At 41.4% G+C, this 14,318-nt stretch overlaps 2 protein-coding genes and 1 pseudogene across 4 annotated transcripts in view; 1 reads left to right on the top strand and 2 right to left on the bottom strand.

Moving 5' to 3' along the window:
- Nucleotides 1–1,027, top strand: part of parp14rs1 (poly(ADP-ribose) polymerase family member 14-related sequence 1) — a 34,411-nt gene extending 33,384 nt beyond the window's left edge. The window contains exon 16 of one of the 2 annotated variants that reach the window (XM_056579223.1): nucleotides 135–1,027. In XM_056579223.1, coding sequence (XP_056435198.1) covers nucleotides 135–415 — 281 coding nt within the window. In that variant the 3' untranslated portion in view covers nucleotides 416–1,027. The remainder of the gene's footprint in view (nucleotides 1–134) is intronic. The other variant, XM_056579224.1, reaches the window with a different exon arrangement.
- Nucleotides 1,028–1,364: 337 nt separating this feature from the next.
- LOC130373022 (protein mono-ADP-ribosyltransferase PARP14-like) lies at nucleotides 1,365–12,378 on the bottom strand. Of its 2 annotated transcripts, none has more exons than XM_056579228.1 (11): nucleotides 11,557–12,378; nucleotides 11,285–11,385; nucleotides 10,539–10,824; nucleotides 10,219–10,443; nucleotides 8,623–9,654; nucleotides 8,284–8,508; nucleotides 6,747–7,561; nucleotides 6,541–6,654; nucleotides 6,169–6,396; nucleotides 5,836–6,051; nucleotides 1,365–5,740 (listed from the first exon to the last, which is right to left on the bottom strand). In XM_056579228.1, the coding sequence occupies exons 1-11, from the start codon at nucleotides 11,732–11,734 to the stop codon at nucleotides 5,696–5,698; spliced, it is 3,465 nt and encodes a 1,154-aa protein (XP_056435203.1). In that variant the 5' UTR covers nucleotides 11,735–12,378; the 3' UTR covers nucleotides 1,365–5,695. The 2 variants fall into 2 exon arrangements, with proteins under 2 accessions (XP_056435203.1, XP_056435204.1); XM_056579229.1 differs by having other exon boundaries at nucleotides 10,539–10,821; nucleotides 11,557–12,376.
- A 570-nt stretch (nucleotides 12,379–12,948) lies between these two features.
- On the bottom strand, nucleotides 12,949–13,094 carry LOC130373922 (U1 spliceosomal RNA; annotated as a pseudogene).
- Between the last annotated feature and the right edge of the window lie 1,224 nt (nucleotides 13,095–14,318).

Here is a 14,318-nt window from a genome sequence, read left to right as displayed (position 1 = left end):
TGAACAGCATATATCCTCGCCCCTACACTCTCTCTTGTACATTTTGATAGTGGGCAGGGTCTAACTAAAACAGGGTGTTTCGTTTGCTACCTAAATCACCCAAATCAACAACTCACTTTTTCTCCCATTTTCAGCTGCCCACTTTGGCAATGGCACATATTTTGCTGTCAATGCAAATTATTCTGCCCATGATACTTATTCTAAGCCGGATGCCCAAGGGCAGAAGTGTGTGTACCTGTGTCGTGTTCTGACGGGAGATTTTACCACGGGAACTCGGGGCATGGTCGTGCCTCCAACAAAACCCTCCTCCTCTTTGCAGTATGACAGTGTTGTCGATCGTCTCAACCGCATTCAAATGTTTGTCATTTTCCATGACACTCACGCTTGTCCGGAATATTTGATAACATTCAATTAGGAGAAGACATGAGAGAGATCGCCAAATTATGATTCTTTACACACACTTTACACACACGTCTTTTTTTCTTTCACCGTGAAACTCTTTACCTCTATGATATGTGTACAATCAGCCATGTCAACACTTAAATATAATGTTAGTGTCGCCTGAATGTTAAAAAGGTGAAGGTTGTTTTAGATACTACAAAATCATGTTGGGTGATTAATCAGATATTGTAAGCAGGAGGATATAAACTCATGCAAGGCTTTATCAATGTGCATGAGCCATGCATGCCATTCATTAAAATTTGATTTGATTATTTGGGTCCATTCCTATATGTTAACATGAGAAACTAGAGAAAAATCCCCAATCCCTACCTTCTCCTTAGCCTGACTAAACCTTGTTGACGATGTCTAACTCTGAAACCTAATTAAAGCTCTCTTGGACTGCCTGGGCTGTACTTTTTGGTGTTCTAGTTTCCGACTAGAAGGTAAATCTTGAGAAAAAGCTATTGAAATCAGTCTGATCTGGTAGCTATGGTACTGCTCAAAGCCTCACATTGAAGCTTAGAAAGGTTATGATTGCAGCATTGAATTTCATTCTCTTACCATAATTATTACTTTCACATTGAAAGATATAAGTAAGGAATAATCACCGAGAGGCCGGGCAATAAACAGTTTGATATGCCCGGCTCGTGGACGGCTTACCGCCCGAGACGAAGTCGAGGGCGGTAACCTTCCGCGAGCCGGGCATATCAAACTGTTTATTGCCCTGCCTTGAGGTGATTATTCCGTTTATTCTACTTCGCGCCGGCCAACCTAATAATAAAACAATTCATATACTTTAATAATTAGCCTTTTTCTTATTCGTATTGCATGCTTATTAAATGTATGCTCTGTTTAATTTCATCTCCCTCGAAAAGTAGTTCCCTTTAGAACTACGGTGAATAACGTTAGCTCAACGTCAAGTGATGTTAAGTATTTACAACTGTTTCTAAAGAACCTTTTCAAAAGGCAATGTTCCAAAGGGCTTGAACAAAATAAATACAGAAAGAAAAATGTAAGGACATTTGGACAGATACACACATATGTCACATACATTATACAATTACTGCATGAAAACAAATACATTTTATTTCTATTTTGGGGAAAAACAGAATAATCTCATTAAAAGCTCATCTTAAAATGTGGATATTCAGAAAGATTTTAAAACAACTGTTGATCGGATTGTACAGGGCAGGCGTTTCCAGAGAGGCCCGGTCTAGTTTGTACATTCCTCAAGGGACCAGGAATGGGGTCCTGACCATGAAATACTTTAAACGTAACATTAACCACCTTTCTACACAAAGTTGCATTGACAGGCAGTGCAAGGCGCATGTCAAAGGTGACTACTTTCTGGCTGAGGGACCTTGCCTGAGTGTATGGAGCCAAGAGAATGAAGGACCACTGCCCTAAGTCTGACAGTTCATGGATTGGTACCTGCTACGTTGATTGTGATTGTGGGGGAGGTTGTGCATCATGTCAAACTGGCTCCCAGAGGTCACTCAGTGGTACTGCACCAGGATGGGATGGCGCCGTTCCAGTGGGATCAGAAGCCAACCTTACCAATGACACCTACCAGAGCTGGAATCGTGGAATAAGGAGGTCGCAGAGGGAAATGGCGGCCGCTTAGTGGCTTTCAATACTTTTCCCTTTCTCAGGGATGAGGAATATATATATGAAGCCACATAGCGACCCTGCAGGACTATATTAATGAGAGAGACTTATGGGGAGTTCCTGGGTGGAAGGAGTGCCCTGATTCAGCTGGATAGGCCAGGTTCAGAATAGGGGAGGGGAAAAGGGAAAAGACACGTTCGGGAGTAAGCCAGTTAGTTTGGCTAAGAGCTGGTATTCTAGGATAATAACATCTGGTTCCCTGGTTAATTTTCAGCCATCTTGTCCTCATTGTTCAGCGAGCTAGCCAGTCGTGCAGCAGAGCCTTGTAACACCATACTATTATAAAACCCAGATGGTGGGATGGCCACCGTCTGGCTGACCTATACAAACTGTATTTGCGCTAAGATGAAGCATGCCTAAATGTGCTGCTCGAGTTATTGCTATTATGGGGTGTGCTTTTTGTTGTTAATGTTGGTTATACAATCCATCCCGGAATGCTTGCACCACATCCCAACTGGAATCACTGATTACAATAAATCCTCTCCACGCCTACGCACATCCCAACATACACCTGAGGATCAGCAGCACTATGTGCAGCTATTTAATTCCACATGTGGCTTGCTCTGCTCTTCACTAAAGGTGCTCTTGCTCACTTTTCATTCTGAGAAAAACCTTGTCATTCTTTATTTTAATTTTTTACACCTTTGAATAACGTTATTCTGTTTTTTATTTAATTTTATATGTAAAAGTTTGGTTTGCTCTGTAGATTGCTACTTTCCTTTGTTGTCAGCTTTGTTTTAAATGTAAAATAGTGATGATGCAAGTTGACTGTTCTGAATACAATGCAAACAAAAAGTGTGCTGCTGTGTTCTGAATATTTAAAGTATCTCACTGAGTAGTTCCTTATTCCCTAGTTATTTTTATCTATCCACAGAGTATTAAATCAATCAAACTTTTTTCATGAAACAAGAAACAATAAAATGGCGATACATGAGGGAGATCAACAATATTAAACGCAAGATTTAAAAATAGCTTTAATAAGATTTTATAGTATTTAAAAAAAAATGTGAAAAGATTTTGAAATGGCAAAGGTTCTTGTTTGCTCATGAATATGAATGGATAGATAGTTGGTAATTACCAATGTTTCCATCTGAATGAAGCAACCTTGCTTTATATGGGTCTACCTATGGACTTTATAATATAGGCAGGTATTACTGATCGTAAACAATAGACTATCCAAAGTTACAATATAGACAAATCCCTTTTCGATTAGGTTGTTGGCTTATTAACCAAAGCTTAAAACACATCATACAGGGCCAACCTTTTAGTACAGTACTAGATTTATCAGAAATCTGTTCACGTAATAAGAAAGAGACGGACAACCTGATAACATAATATAACAAGGTTCCACTAAATACTTTCAAATTACTTGAATCAGGAAATGTCTAAAGTGTATTTGTACACATCTCAAAATCGAATGATTAAATAATTGTACTTACAGCTATGTTTCAATAATTGACATTCTACTTTGCCATGCGAGTCCACAATGATGAATGAAGGAGTACCCAGGGGTGCAGACTGGTGATGGCCAAAAAAAAGAAAATAGGCATGGCGCCAAGACCCCTTCCTATGATTCATGCTACGTTTTTCTATACAAACTCTGTTTAAGTAGGCATTTTTCTGCTGCCAAGCCGATACGGCTGGGCACACCCTGCAATTTCACTGTCTTGCCTGTGTAAAACTGCGGGGGTATATAGCGCCTTCGTTAAGGAGCAGGCTTTTTTGAACGAGTAGCCTACATCTGAGTGTAGACTACGAACACGATTAACTATTTACAAGTGCAGAAACGCCAACATGTTCTTTATTTTGCTGACCACATGTTTTATATCCTGACAGAAGCCTCATAAGCAAAGTTCCTCGCCTGCTTTCTCGTTGATCACACGATCTTTTCCCATTTTCGTTGCGACTGCATCACCTTCTGGTGGTAAGGCCATTAAATGCCTTTAACGGCCTTACCACCATGGAGACGCCTGATCTCGTCTGATCTCGGAAGCTAAGCATGGTCGGGCCTGGTTAGTACTTGGATGCCATCCTTCAGAGGTGATGTAAAACCGAGGTCCTGACTCACTGAGGTCATAAAAGATCCCAGGGCACTTATCGCAAAGAGTAGGGGCTTCCCCGGTCCAACCAGGCTCATTCAATCCGGCCCCCTAATCATCCTCCTGTACAATTGGCTGACTCATTAATTCCCTCACTCTTCACCTCAAGCTGGTGTGTGGTGAGCTTTCTGGTGCAGATTGGCTGCCGTGCATTACCAAAGTGGGTGCCACACACTGGTGGTGGTTGGTGACGTCCCCCCTTCAAAGTGTCTTTGAGTGTCTAGAAAAGCACTATATAAATTCAATCAATTATTCTCTCCCATGATGGTCAGCAGCTTGCGGATTTCACCGTCTCTCCAGTTAGAACTACTCATGTTGCTACGTCATCAACACCTCTACCCAAGTCCCGCCCCTGGTACCGCGATGTACCAGGGGCCAGGGGTGTCTAATTACATTTACATGAAAGAGATACACCCCCAATATATGGAGGGTTCGGGAGGGGAAATTGGGGTGCGAAATCAAGCCGGTATATTACCTCGGTCAGTATAAACGCGCGGACAATGCCGTGATAAAGGCGGGTATAAAACTGGCATATTTGGCAGAGTAAAACGACTAGTGACAAAAGCCTGTCAGTGATGTTCAGACCTTCTACATTGATGAAAAACAAAATAGATCCTTTGAGGTATGGTCGTATCGGCTAGACATGACTTGGAGAGTGGTAAATGCTCAACACTTGGTTTATTACAACAGAGTCACAAGGTAAACAAGTGTGTTATGGAGGTGGTTCATGAAGCATCTCTTGAACACAGGTAAGAAAACAGTTTATATTGGAAGTGCAAATGGTAAATAAGCCACACTTACATATTATTTACCCAGGTGAACCTTGTCTGTCTTGGCTTTAGCGGAAATGGCAAAGAGGCCATGTTTGAGGTGTTTAACTTATCTCCAAACTTATAAAACCTTATATGGTGTTGTCCATTATGTGGAGAAGAAACCATTCAAAACTTGTTAGCCTGAAACATGTCACCAGAAGAAGCATTAGACTAAAATAATTTTCATCAAAATGAAGCAGCTTTAACAATAAGCAAAACAAAGTCTTATCTATTAGAATTTTTTAAGCAAAATAAGTGACGTACAATACCCCCCCCCTTCCTAAACTCCTGTCAACCCCACCAAACCACATTACTTGTGCATTTTTACAGATTACTTGTGCATATTAATATATATATATTAGAAATTGTTCATATTTTAAGAGCAGCAAGAGCAATGTTTACGATAGAAAATTAAGTTAACTATATAAACGCCATAATATCTAACAATCTAAGATTGTTAGATCTTAGATTGTTAAAAACAGGATTCAATTCAGGATTTGATTAAACAGACCAAATTGTACGTTTGTGAAGGTGCCATTACTTGTATTGGTTAATGAGTAAAAAAAGAGTTAAATGTCCGGTTTCCTCTTTCAGAATAGGCATCACTACATGTTCCTTTCCTTATTTTCTCTGTTAGCAAATCATCTGCAGAAGGGTGGATGACTTGTAGCTTACTTAACTTCCTGTCGAGAGACGTTTCTCTAATTCTTGATTAAAAACCTGCAGGTGAACACATCAACATCCACTGTCAATAACACAAGCCACATTTGGTTTATGTATGTGTGTACTTCTATATGAAATATGCCGGTCTCTACCTGGATTGTCTGTCTGTCTTTTGGATGGAGAACGATGGCAACCTTCTTCAAGTGCATCGACTGCTTCTTAAACACCAAGACTTCTTCTATCATTACAGATGCTGCAAGGTCTTTGGGAAAGCCCAGTTTTCCAGTGCCGATTGCAGGGAAGGATATGGAGTTAAGACCACGGTTCTCTGCCTTGTTCAAGCAGTCTTCAACAATCTCTCTCATTATCTGTGGAATATAGCACAGATGCCTTTTAATTTCTAGGTAAATAAACATCTGCTGAAAATAAAAATGCACACATAACGAGCGCTGGATCTGGAAATATAATAATAATGAATGTGTTACCTTGCAAGCGTTGCCCTTGTTGCCCCAAGGAGGAACCACTGCATGGAAAAGCATGTTGCTTCTCAGTTGACATGCACTTGTAACAATGACATCACCAAAGTTCCCAGTTTGGCAATGTTCACTGACCAACAGCTGAAGGTTGGGTCCTGCTGCTTCAAGGATAGCCTTGGAAACGGCTCCCCTTCTCAGATCAAGCTCTCTACCGACAACATTCACAATCCCCTCGGTCTGAATATATGAATAACAAATGTTTTTTTATTTTATTCCCAGTATTATATCTAATTATTATAGTTTATTTCTGACAGGATATTGAACTTTTGATTGAAGATTAAAGAATTCAAGTATAAATTAGGATAGAAAATAAATTATTACCGTAGCATCTTGAATATTCCCTTCCACCAATTCAATGCTCAATTCCTCATTGGTGTCCAGTAGCCGGAGAGTGTTTTCGTCCTTTTCCAGAATTGGAGATTGCTTGGGAACACGCTGTTGGAAATAAATTATTCCTTGGTTTCCAAATGAATAAACTCTTGTATAAATAGGCTTTTGGGATATATACATAGAAAATAAACAATTACCCTAGCAGCTTGAATAAACCCTTCCATTGATTTTAAGCTCTGTCTGTCAGTAACACTCTGCTGAGAATAAATAATTCCTTGGTTTCCAAACTTGTGTCTCACTGATGTCTCCAAAGCATGAACGGCATGGTCATCTGTGCTAACAAAATGGATCTGCTTCAGGTTGTTTTCACCAAACTGGTCCTCACAATGTTCCTTCAACACTTTGATGATGGTGTCGGCACACAGGTCTATTGGGAACCCCATGTTGGCACTGATGGCAGAGATGGCCAGAGATTGACAGCCATTCATCTCAGCAAGTTCTAGACTTCCTTTAACAGCTCTTCTCAGCTGCCCCACTGTCTTCAAGTGGTTAGATGGATCATACTGGGGTGTGACCGCATGGATCACTTTTTTGCATTGAAGCCGACCCCCTGCACCAGTAATTACACTGTCTCCTGGCTTCAGCTGCCCTCTCCGGAGATGGATTTTATCACATTCTTCCTGCAAGGAAGAACCAGCAGCCGCCACAATTGCTTCTCCAGTACCTCCATCAAGTTTCAAGTTCTTATTCGAATTGATAACCACTGCATCTACTGCGTAGCTACATAGATCAGCTTTAGAAACAGCTAAATCAATGCCATCAGATGTTTGAATCTGATAGATGGGCCTTGGAAGGGGCTGGTAATTTTTTCTGGTATTTCTCATACATTTAGAAACGTTAAGTATTGGTCTTTCTTTGCCATAAAGAGCCGTTCCCAAGGAGTTGTAAAATGGGAAAACTTTGAGATATGTCTTCCCAATTTGATGTTTTCTCTTGATTATCCCTTCAACATCTATTGAGAAAAAAGATAAAATGGGATTAAATAAACAAATTAAATAAGAATTTAGGGTAACTGTATTAGATGTGGCCAGTCTTATTGATACCGCCATTTTGGGCTGTTGCATATATTGTATTATGTGAAAAAAATTATAGAAATACAACATGCTGGTGAATGTTGTTTTAAATATACGTAAAATATAGCTATAAAAACATCCAATGAAGTTATTAGGTCTATGCCTTTATTTCTATTTACTTGATAAATATCTATCATGAACGTTCTCTTTCCACAACGTGGGCACAGCAGTGCATTGCAATCCTCCTGAGTACCTACATAAATAAGGCAACTGCAGTGAGTGTGTGACCTAATAAAGTAGGTAGGCTTTTTCATATTCTAATTATTTATCACAACCCTGTGATTTCTTTATATCACCTGCTACAAAAACGATGAAAAACACCTGCCACATCACATTCTGGAAATCCACAGTAGCTGTAATTGCTTAACTAAAAGATCCTAAGTAGGGAACAACTTTAAATGACCCCAAGAGAAACAAACACCATGCTACCAAACAAGATAATAGGGTAACACTCAATAAGCCCATTAGCATCTCCATGGCGTGTTAAGCAAAACAGATGGTGTACTTCCGAAAGGACGCCAGACCCAATCCATCCGCCAGTCTCTCAAAATGATCATCCACTATCGCCACCTTAAAAAGAACGTCCTCACAAATAAAATACCTGTATCCATTTTGAAGGAGATGACAGCAGACTGCTCCTCTTCATTTGGTGTGAACTGTTCAACCTTCCAACCTTCATTCTCAAAGTAAAACAGGAGGACATCTTCACTGATGTTGGACACATCCTCAACTTTAAGCTGGGATGTGACTTCCAGAGGTCTGACAGTTAATTTCTTGTTCAGGAACATCTTGTTTTTCTCGCAGCTTGTAATGAACTCATTATTTTCTGTTAGAGAAGTATAGAGAATACATTTAAATTCTAGTTTAAACTTGCAGTACAAAGGCAGATCATTAACTGAGTCATAAAGAATATTTAGTAATTTTAAAAACACAAAAACACCTTTTGCACTTGAGAAAGTAACCACAGCGGAGCATGTGTCAGAGATTATCTCCAAACTGAATTCAGGTTGGCTGGTCATCGGGGACTTGTAGTTTTTGTGGATGTTTTCCACCAACATCTCCATGAACTCCTTGCTCATGTCCTGGGGAACGTTCTCTAATACAGCTGAGGTAGAACCCAAAGCCGGCTGTTCTCTCTGCTCTTCCCTGCTAGCCGCCTCAATCTGGTTATCCTCCTCAGCTGTAGGTCCATCTAAGAGGTTTTTTTGTACTGCAAGCACTTGTGCCATTACCACAATAGCTGCATCTGAAACCTCATGACTTAAACCTTTTAAGATCAATTTGTCTTCATATGTCATTTCTAGGTCTGAGTAATTATCTTTGAACCGGTCAGCAAGACCGTCCTGACAAAGCAGGTGAAACATTTCTTCGGATATCTCAAATCCTTGTGTAATACTTGAATTCTCCCTCTGCACCCTTTTCTCAATCCTGGTCATGAGCTCATTCAACGTGGGCTCTAGTCTGGTCACCTCGTCCACAAGGCCGACCACTGACAATGCACCTTCAGCTTTCTCAGGGATGACTTCCATGGTCTTGTCTAAAACAATCTCTCTGATATGCGCTTCAGACTCTTCCCATGTTGATGGTGGAGGCTGAAGCCTCAGAGTTTTGAACCTGGACAAGACCTGTGTGAAGGCCTGCTCCACTGATTGTTTCCACTGTTTGATGTCTTTGGGTGTAACATCTTTCTGCTCGAGCAGTGCTGGAAGAGGGCTGAAACTCACAGATGAGGGTAGGAGGTCTACCTTGCAGAAGAGTGCTGACAAGTGACCACAAACCATCTCTGCTGCTTCCTGCTGCTGATGGAGGTACGTCAAGAGTGGGGAATGTATGCTTTTAGAGAAGGTAGCAGGTAGTTTTGGTTTGGGTCGGACTTTGCCATAAAGAACCGTTCCCAAGGAGTCGTAAAATGGAAAAGCCTTGACCGGTGTTATCCCGATCACATGTTCCTTCTTGATTATCCCTTGAACAGCTAATGAGATAAAATCATTATTCACATTTAAATGTACTTGATAAAAAATAAAGAAGATTAACAATACTAACGATTTATAATACTACAATCGAACAGTGGCGAGCGGTCCACATACGCTTTGAATGCGGCGCATTCTCAGGCCTCTTAAATTACACATTTGTATCGAAAATCATTTCCATGTTTTTTCCTTTACAAACATTGTTTGTGTTAAAACATTATTATTACCACATTTGTTTCTCTTCCAATAATTTCATTTTCAAACAACAATGAGTACAGTTGTGCAGCTGGATTTCAATATAATAGATCGAAATTTTAATTTGTAAAGAAAACTCCCACAGCAGCATAAGCGTTGTTTTTGTGGGTTGCTTAAGTGTGTTGCTTGAGTGCGTTGCATATTTTCAATATTATAAAGCATCTCCCCATGTTTAGCCGATATCGGACACGGCTGATAGCTAGTTTGTGTGTGTTAGAGGGTGTGGGCTAGACACTGCTTGCCACTGCAACCTCCATGCACACATGCAGCACCGCTTTAAAATAACTATGCTCTACTAATGAAGACTTTACCTGTGTCCATTTTGAAGGAGATGACAGCAGACTGTTCCTCTTCATCGGGGGTGACCTGTTCAACCTCCCAACCTTCATTCTCAAAGTACAGCAGGAGGACATCTTCACTGATGTTTGACAAATTCTCAACTCTGACTTGGGATGTGACTTCCAGAGCTCTGACAGTTAATTTCTTGTTCAAGAAGGTCCTGTTTGTCTGGCAGCTTGTAATGAACTCATTGTTTTCTGTTAGAGAAGAGAATGCATCGAATATCAAGTGAGTGATGATAACCGTTAATATATAACATGAATATTTAGTAATTATAAGATCATAAAACAACCTTTTGTACTTGAGAAAGTAATCACAGCGGAGCATATGTCGGAGAGCATCTCCAAACTGAAATCAGGTTGGGTGGTTATCTGTGACTTGAAGTAGACGTTTTCCACCAACATCTCCATGATGTCCTTGCTCATGTCCTGGGGAACGTTCTCTAAGACAGCGGAGGTGGAACCCAAAGCCGACTCTTCTGTCTGCTCTACCCTGCTCACCGCCTTCACCTGGGTCTCCTCCTCAGATGCACGACTATCCGAGTTGCTTTGTTGGTTGTTGGTAGCGGTTGTCAACTGCTGACAGAATATAGTTCACAACAACATAATACCAAAAAATACAAACAAATGTTTATTTTACACATGATTCTACCCATCCCTGTTGCTGTTGAATAACTTCAAAAATAATGTCCGTTCAAATAACCGTCAAGCAAAGTATTTATTTAGACTTTTTGCTAGTTTTCTCCTGCTCCATCATCCGTTCATCCCACAGACACACTGGCCCCAGTATTGCTAAAGGCAGCCTCATATCACACACATTTGTTGATGGAATACTAAATTAAAAATTTGATTTGTGCAGTGCAGTGCACAAAAAACATCAATGTGGTCATGGCTAAGCTTCCAAAATACATTAACGATAGGGAAAGTAACTTTTTTGGGGTAGCCTATAAGTGTTACAACGGCATATCGGTATTGCTATGTGACGATGTAAAAAAAATGGCCTGTAGTGCTGCGTTGGATGAGTCTTTCGTCTACTTACCTCTCTCTCAGAGCTTCTGTCAGCCAAATAAACGGAGACCTTTATCACCCCTTCTTCCAAGACGATCACATGAGTCTCTTGAGCCAGAACCCTCGCCCTATCTGGATGAGAAAACCAACCCCAGGTGACGTCATGTTATGAATGGTTTCTTCTCTACGTTGTTGAAGAAACCATTCTTATTATCTTGAAACGTCGTCAAAATGAAGCATAGCCTACGCTAAAATAATTTCAATAATCACTACAGAGTAAAAGCTTGAGTTAAGCATGATCACCTTCCTCCCTTCTGAAACGCAGCACCGCGGTCCTGCTTCTGTCTTCATATTGAATGTGACATTCACCACCGCCGGCCCGTCTTTTACTCTGGAAATATTTTACCAGTTTGTTTTTCAGTCTGGGAACGTTGTTTTCTTCGAGCTCTACGATCAGTGTATAAGGATATGCGTCGTCCATCGCTGTCTACAATCCGTCAACTGTACTTCCGACCTTAAAGGCGTATTCATTCTGAATTCACTTTCGCTTTTAGATCGGAAAACAATGTGAACACAAAGCTGAGGCAGTGCTACCTAGGTAGACCTATAAGTTATTGTCTTTCAAATTAAAAGTGTCTATTGAAACGTTACGAATGATTCAACTTGTTTCTCAATTTTTTTAGTTTACCATTTATGTTTCACCCTTATCGCATGGTTGAGTCTTACGTAGATCCAGATAGCACAGACCCAGTGTTGCCGGATTGCCTGGAAAATCTGGCCCAATCTGGCAACACTGCACGGAGCGCGCTACTGGACCGTCAGTTGATATCATTTGACACGTAGTCGTCAAAGAAGTTGGAATATCAGAAACGAAAGTGATGGAAATTATTTTAGTCAATGCTTCATTCATTTTGACCACATGTTCAAGCTAACACCAGTTATGAAGGTTTTCTTCTCCACATTGTGGACAACACTATAGTGCCGTGTTTCAATATCCATACTATCCTATCCTGTTATGTTGGGTGTGTAGTAATAACCAACAAGAACGCGTTACTTTCCAGCCAACTCTCTCCGTTCCTGTATCAACATACATTATTCTTCTTCCCCTCCTCTCGCCTCTATCCGTCTGCATTACTACGCCACCTAGAGGCTGTACGATTCAACTGACATAACTGTATGAGTAACTCAATGCAGTAGTCAACACAACATCTCCCCCTTTCAATAAAGGCAAATTCCTTCATAACAAAACTTAAAATTACTTTTGTAATGGAATTCAAGTAACACCACGCCTATAACATTTCAAAATAATAAAATACGACCCCTCCCTTTCGGCAGCTGATTACTTCCTGCAGGAGTTGGCTGAAAGGGAGGGTCGTTAGGGCAAGTTGCTCACACCTGGCTAGGCCTCTACCCAAGGTGATATAAGCCAGCCTGGTCTCATTGTCTCTCTCTCTCTCCTAGGCTCCACGCTGCTACAGGTTCTTGGTTCTTTTTGTTGGCTTCCTTTTACACTCAACAGCCGCACACACGTCTCACTCATCCATGCACTACATTCACCACTGATGCCACTACTCTCCACACCTCATGCTATTGGTAACTAAGATTGTTTAAGTGATAAATAAACCTTTATCATTTATTACTTGCAACCTGACTTGTCTCCCCTCCTTGTCACATACGCTGAGCCAGTTTGTGACAAGTGGGCCCCCACTACCAGAAATTATGCAATCGAGATTCCCACATTTGGGGAATTCGCACGGGTCAGCAACAGCCTCAGTGCAATGGCTGAGCCTCGCTATGGGTGAACCACCTTCTTGATCAAGTATCCCTCACCTCTGATGCTGGCACAACTTGGTCAAACAGCTCCATTAAAGAGGAATCAGCCATCTGGTCTGCCACTAGCTCAGCCTGAGAACCCGCTAACTGGTCAACCAGCAAAGAATCTGGCAACTCCAAACACTCTGGCTCCACCATCCTCAAAAACAAATCAGCCTAACAAGTTACAACTCTTGACTGAGACACGCCGAAAACCCAAAACCTGAGGTAATAGGTGAACAGGAGCCCCACCCCTATCCTGATGTTAACTACAACCATTAAAACTAGCTAACTAACTTGCCCTAGTCTTCGTGCAGTTAATGGTGGGGGGTACTTATGCACGCGAAACCAGCGGTGTGAAGAAGGCAACCAGAGGACTGGCAACCCTCTCCCAACCCTAGAGGTGCTCCCGAGCTAATAGCTCTACCCACCTTCGCCGCCACCTAAATTGATCACCACGAGTCCCCTAGAGGAACCCGCTACCAAACCTAACAGGGGGTAGAAACTCCTGCTCAAACAGATACCAACATACCCCAGGTAGGGCTAACCGCAAAGCCCCAGTCAAAACTAATCACCCTCACCACAAACAGAAATGGACCAAATACCTCTCCTTGAAATTCCTACAAGAAATAACCAGCACTGACAACAACCTGACATTTCCCCTCCCAGAACAGTTGATGATAACCACAGCACAATCAGCTATGTCCAACAACAAGTAGTGACTACTGGCCAATTTACCAGTAGTCAAAATTCAAGCTATTTTAATCCTAGTAAATTGATCCCGGACGAGCCCCCACTTGTCACAAACTGGCTCAGCGTATGTGACAAGGAGGGGAGACAAGTCAGGTTGCAAGTAATAAATGATAAGGTTTATTTATCACTTAAACAATCTTAGTTACCAATAGCATGAGGTGTGGAGAGTAGTGGCATCAGTGGTGAATGTAGTGCATGGATGAGTGAGACGTGTGTGCGGCTGTTGAGTGTAAAAGGAAGCCAACAAAAAGAACCAAGAACCTGTAGCAGCGTGGAGCCTAGGAGAGAGAGAGAGACAATGAGACCAGGCTGGCTTATATCACCTTGGGTAGAGGCCTAGCCAGGTGTGAGCAACTTGCCCTAACGACCCTCCCTTTCAGCCAACTCCTGCAGGAAGTAATCAGCTGCCGAAAGGGAGGGGTCGTAACAACAACCATTAACCATTACAACAGCATTTAACAGTATGCATACCAAACATTTTCATGCATCATCTCATCTCA

The sequence above is a fragment of the Gadus chalcogrammus genome, chromosome 20, assembly GCF_026213295.1.
Source record: "Gadus chalcogrammus isolate NIFS_2021 chromosome 20, NIFS_Gcha_1.0, whole genome shotgun sequence".
Taxonomy (NCBI): Eukaryota; Metazoa; Chordata; class Actinopteri; order Gadiformes; family Gadidae; genus Gadus; species Gadus chalcogrammus.
The sequence above is the reverse complement of the archived record's forward strand: the minus strand, read 5'-3'. Positions and strand labels throughout refer to the sequence as shown.